The 6,242-nt window shown below is 28.8% G+C and overlaps 1 protein-coding gene across 1 annotated transcript; it reads right to left on the bottom strand.

The window, feature by feature from the left end:
- Positions 1–57: 57 nt before the first annotated feature.
- Positions 58–4,830, bottom strand: LOC136985577 (proteasome assembly chaperone 3-like). The gene is made up of 4 exons (XM_067282894.1): positions 4,630–4,830; positions 1,386–1,487; positions 293–370; positions 58–221 (listed from the first exon to the last, which is right to left on the bottom strand). Exons 1-4 carry the CDS (start codon positions 4,726–4,728, stop codon positions 72–74), a joined length of 429 nt encoding a protein of 142 aa, XP_067138995.1. The 5' UTR covers positions 4,729–4,830; the 3' UTR covers positions 58–71.
- Between the last annotated feature and the right edge of the window lie 1,412 nt (positions 4,831–6,242).

Genomic DNA, 6,242 nt, shown 5'->3' with positions numbered 1-6,242 from the left:
TATTATAAAAATAGAAATTGTTATTCATCAACAGAAACAGAGAAAGGATCAAATTAATTTCATATTTTCAATTAATTTATTGGTTTTAGCTTTGTATTTAACATATCTCCAAGTTGATGAATAGTACTTGAACTACAGTCTTTCAATGCTAAACTGAAAATTACAGATTTTGAAAAATTTAACTTTTCCATCAAATTTCTAGCTACAGCATTTATTTCAAGCTGGAAAAAAAATCATCATTCTCATTAATCATCATAACAATGTAAAAAAAGGAAATAAAAATAGACACTACCTCATCTTGACCAAATAGAACTTGTGTACTATAAATAATGTTCTTACTTTCATCTGATGAATCTTGTTTTACTTGTATCTATTAAAAATTTAAAAATGAAAATAAATCACAAAAACACTCAATACATTTTATATATGTTTGAGACAAATGATTAGAAACAAATATAACAAATATATTATGACAAGTTCTAATGATACATAAAAAATTAATTCATGAAATACTGAAGTAATCAGGATAAGAAATTTTAGTTTTTTTTTTTAAATCTTCAGATCATGAATAATAATAATTTTTTTGCAAAATTATTTCAATTTAGCATTGGGAAGTACAGTATGCTACACAATATGAAATTTAAAATCACCAAATTTCATTATAGTGGATTTAAGAAAGTGCTGATTATACTGAGTGATTATAACTTTCTCTTAATAATTTTCATTACTCAATAGCATATTAAAATGTATTTGAGTAATATTTTTGTCATATAATTATAATTTTAAGCTTTGGATTATAAAAATTTAAATCATTCAAACTAAGTGAATACTAACAAATAGGAATAATTACATATAATTTATTAATCTTATCGATATTAATATAACACTCCAAGGGTTACATAAAAAAATGTTGCATTTGATAAAACTACAACTGTCAAAAACAGACTATTGCAGGGGTGGTAAACCTATGGCGCACAACAAATCATACAATTTTGATTTATTGTCTGTCTTTTTCAATCACCTTTTGGTTTATCACCTAATCATCCTTTTCTCAATCAGTTTTTTTACAATTATTCTAATTAAAACATATTTGTTTAATTCTTTAAATATCATAATTCAAAGTCAAACTTTGACATGCATAAACATCTTTAAAGCTAAGTATCCTTACTATATGGCATGCAGGCTCAAAAAGGTTTGCCATCCCTGCTCTATTGCAATAAGAGGTTACAGGAGAAAGGATAACCATGTTACAGAATACATGTTTTGTATGTTTTATTATACAACTCATATTATATGTTAAATTAAATTATATAAATAGTTAATTTTTACTGTTTGATAATTTCATTTAATGAACATTGTAACCATTACATAAAATTTATACTTACAATAGTTCCCATCTTGTCATACTGAGTTATAATTATAAATAACTGATCAACGTACTCTGTTACAATAATATCTGTATGATGGCCATTAATAATCTCCCGTCCCTAAAAAAAATTTTAATAAATTTATTTATAAACAGATATTAACTTTTCTACTATGTATAATATTAAATATAAGATATATCAGATTAAATTAATATTAATAAGCATCAGACTTTACATATCGTTTTTGCAAACTTCTATGAAGTTAGAGAGAAAAAAGTGCATTACACAATGCTGAGTGGTCATTTCTCAACACTTGAGAGAACATTTGCATGTTTGGAATAACTAGGCATATTTCAACATTTTATATGGAATTAAACTCTGAGAAAAAAGCTGACTACTCTTGGAAAAAAATTTTTTATCAAGGAGTGTGTTTTAGTGTTTTGTACAAAGGATACCAAAGCATGGATGCACTAAGTCACTGTTTATCAGGTGAAGCAACTCTAACCAATTTGTATTTCTTAAGAGAGTATACAATCTAGCAGTGCTTAAGCTTGCAACATGGAATTTGTTCATTTAGCACAGGGGTTCTCAAAGTGGGCGATACCGCCCCCTGTGGGCGGTGAGTAAATCTAGGGGGGCGCTGGAGGCAGGGTACTAAACAGTGACCAAAGGCAAAAGTTGGGGTCACTGATGGGTTAGGGGCGTTGGATATAACTTTATGGAACAAAGGGGGCAGTGGATCGGAAAAGTTTGAGAACCAATGATTTAGCATAACAAATGGCACAGATTACAGCACAGATGGCACAGATTAACTTCTAAAAACTTACAGATAGTTTAACATTTTCTGGATTTTTTTTATTCACAATTTGATCTACATTTATGATTTAAACCTAATCATAAAATGTAAATTAAGACCTGCAAAAAAGTTTTTATTGTGAATTTATTTTTCATATCTGGTAATATATATACTTTTGCTTGTTTTGGATATATATTTTGGGTCAAAAAATTGCATATAAATCTAATGTTTAGATACTAATATGAAGTCTAATTTACACACACTTAGTATTTAACTTACAATCAAGTTATTGTATTCAAAGTACCATAGTTAACTAACAAAATTATATATCATTTATTTAATTAATAATAATATATTTTATGTAATATCTTGAGAAAGAATTGTAAACTTTAGAAAAATACTCCAGTTGCTAACCAACAACTACATTATTCTCTAAGTTAAATAGATTAAATGTAGATAAAAATTATGTTTACTCTCATTCACTTGGATAAGAAATGAAAGATAGCCATTAAAAATAAACATCTCTGGCAAAATTAGTACAGGAATTAACTATGAATCTACAGATATCAGTTATACTAATATTCATACATCTAGCATTTAAGAAATATCTAGATCATTAACTAATTCAAATTAATTGAAACTATAGTTTTATTTGCTTTCAATTTAGAGATAGTAATCAACCAAAAAATATTTCAAATAACTGACAAGCAAAAGCTTACAATTTCAATTATTATTATTTTCTGTTCCTGTTGTTTCAACAAATTTGTAATATTAAAATGCTTAATTCCGTTATGAAAGATCATGGCATTGATTATGCAAAAAGTAGTTAACTGAATATAATTTTTCTATAAAAATTTTGCATTATACAAAATACATTATAGTTAATACTCTATAATAATACTGTAATAGATTTTGCTATTTATTGATGATCATTTTCAATAATTATCTTGTAAATACATTTCCTTTAACAATAGAGTTGTGCTGATCATTTATTAACTGCTTTCAAGGGAAGTTTTCAATTGAAATAATGTGACTTCCAGTTTGCATTGGAAGTTTGTGTATAGTTAATTGGGGCCTCCTGTCCCTAAGGCTTCCATATCTGTTCTGATCTTTCATCTATCTAACTTTGTTCTTGAGATTAGGAAAGACAGACAGATGACAGTGGGAATTTATAGGTCTACGATTTTTTCAACTTGCATCTCGATAGACACCAACATATACACACATCCATAAATTTTTTTTTGTTTTTTTTTTTTGACATTTTTGGGTTCAGAGATCTCAAAATGTGGAGACTTACAAAACACTATCTTGTTATGCATTCATAACAGCCAGGAAAGTAAAATGATTCCTCATATTAATATGACTTAATACTAAAACTATATCTCTTAATAATACAGAAGTAATGTTACTTCAATTTCCCCAGAAAGGAGTTAGATAGATGACCACTACAACTTTATTGCTAACAGGAAAAGTATGATGCATAGACAAGACCCTACTAAAAAAAATGGAGAACACTAATGAAAAATTGCAGCCTGGAATTGTGAGGATGTCACAATAAATAATTGCTTGATAGATAAAAAAACTGCAATATGTAATCTAAAAACTATATATAAAATATTTTTAGATGCAATCTCATTCCAAAAATTAGAATCGATATAAAAAGATACCAAGTGTAACATGAGCAATCAGTTTATTACATAAATGAGTAGCAAGACAAATGTCACTTGTAGAAAACATTACTAGTATAGATGGTTTATATGTGATTATTCAAGTACAATGCAGGAACATTAGAAAGATAAAGTAGTAATAATACAAAATAAAATCAGTAATAGAAGAAAAAACATAATCATCAGATTGGAGTTTCAAAAAATTAGAATCACAGTAGAAACAATTGGCAACACAATGGTTGGTTTACCGAGCTTTGATTTGTCATACCATAATAAATGCAAGGCATAGTAATGCCTTGCATTTGTTAGGTATAACTGCTTAGGCTATATTTCTTGGAGCTTTCAGTTCTAACAAAGTTTCAGGTTTTGATGATGATAAACATTTTTAATGGTATTCCAAAGCCCTTCAGAAGGATTCAAGTCTACTGAATTTCCAGGCCAGTTTAATGTCTTGAAATGGTACTTTCTATCCATCATTAATTGCACGTGATACATGAAGGAGTGCTAGATCTTGCTAAAACACCACATCATTGTCTTCTAAAATGTTTTTTTAATAGTGGGAAGCACGTTTTAACCTAACCTAACCTATTTAATAAATTACCCCTATTGTAATAATTTGGTTGACAATAATTATGATAATTTGTTAGGTTAGGTTAGAACGTGCTTCCCACTGTTTCAGAGACGAGCTGCCATGTTCGCTACCATAGGTAACATTAACGAATTCATATTACCAAATAAGCAGCTAATTAAATTTAAAAAATGAATCCCACGAAATCAATAACAATTATACCACACTTACTGCTTTCGTTTTATACGGAGGTTTATTATGTATATTTCGTGTTTGAAATGTATTTGTTTCTAATTCACAGGTCTTAAAATCATCCTCCATGATGATCATTTGAAAAGCGCACGTTGCCAACTTCGAAGCCTCAGGGGAAAAAAAAAATTATTCCTAAAAATCTCCTAAACACTTTTTCATTCCCCTAAAATATCCCTCAACTTAAGAAAATACAATTACTGTACATACATTACGTTTATTGTTCCGTCTTTTTGTTTATTATTGTCGCTTGTGTTTGAAACTAATTACGTCATAAAAAATATACAGAAACGAACACAATTGACATGAAGAAACGCAATTTTACTTTATCAGTTATGGTTTTTAGAGAACAAACTCATTCGGTAGAAAGATGAAATCCCTCTGTGTTAGCTCTGTTAATTGTATCAGCACTGAACTTTGATGAAAACAAAAACAGAACTGCCGAATTCCGCTGCCAGTCAGTGTCTAGTCCAGCGCTGTCCAAAATTTTCGTTTTATGGGCCAAATTGCGCATAAGTCGTAGATAGACAGGTCACAAAAATCATGTGTATTCCACATTAACAAAATTTAGGTCTGTTTCTATTATTTATAAGTAATGTATCAAATATATTCACGGTCGAATTTCCACCGGAAGCCGTCGTTTGGGTATTACTGGTTTAGTAAACTACAAGGAACCAACAATTAGCTCATTTTCCTACTTATTTTTGTTTTAAAACAAGCATTATATCTTATACTAAAATAAGATATTATTTTTCTATATTTTGTTAACAACTTTTTCATGTTCAAGCTAGTTAACTAGTTTGGAATCAGTTTTACATCTTCTCCTGACGAAATTTCCCCACAAGATAATTTTTCTCCCCAAAATCTGGGAAATTTTCCCCGAACTTGATATTACTGGAAAATTGTATCGTCAGCTGCTAATCATACATAATTATTTTTTTATCCATAAACTAATTTTACTCAATAACTTATTTAACAATTATTTACGTTATTACTTTTATAAATTTGGTTTTTATGTAAAACCACAAGAAAAACTTTTAATATCCTTCCTTAATTTCAAGAACGGAGTTTGATAGATGAAAATCGATAACGTTTAGAGGCAGGAGGCTCAAGTAAGTATATACGAACTCCCGATTTGAACCGGAAGTCACATTATTTCAGTTCAAAAATTTTTTTCTGAACGAGTTGGATGACCGACATGATTCTATTGTTAGCAGGAAAGTGTGATGTGTAGGGGTAAGACACTACTAAAAATGAGAGCATTGTGACGATGTTACAATAAATAATAGCTCGTTCTACCTCTACTTTTCTAAGTTTTGAGGAATTTGGTTTGAAAGTTTAAAAGAACTATTAGAAAACTAGAAATAGGACAAATTGCTTTTGCTCCTGCAGCACCAGGAGTGAGGATGAATCATAATGGACTGCAGTGAAGATAGATAAGAAAATTAAACAATATTAAAATCATAAAACGTAGTGGTTTTCAGCCAGCAATATATTATATATAAATTTCACATTATGATTTAGATATTAGGGAGGAAATAGTTTATATTATTACTATATCAGTTATTTCAATATGGAAATATAAATAAGTATAG

Source organism: Centruroides vittatus, unplaced genomic scaffold (assembly GCF_030686945.1).
Source record: "Centruroides vittatus isolate TY-2023 unplaced genomic scaffold, ASM3068694v2 contig_971, whole genome shotgun sequence".
NCBI lineage: Eukaryota > Metazoa > Arthropoda > Arachnida > Scorpiones > Buthidae > Centruroides > Centruroides vittatus.
This window is presented reverse-complemented; position numbering and strand designations above follow the sequence as displayed.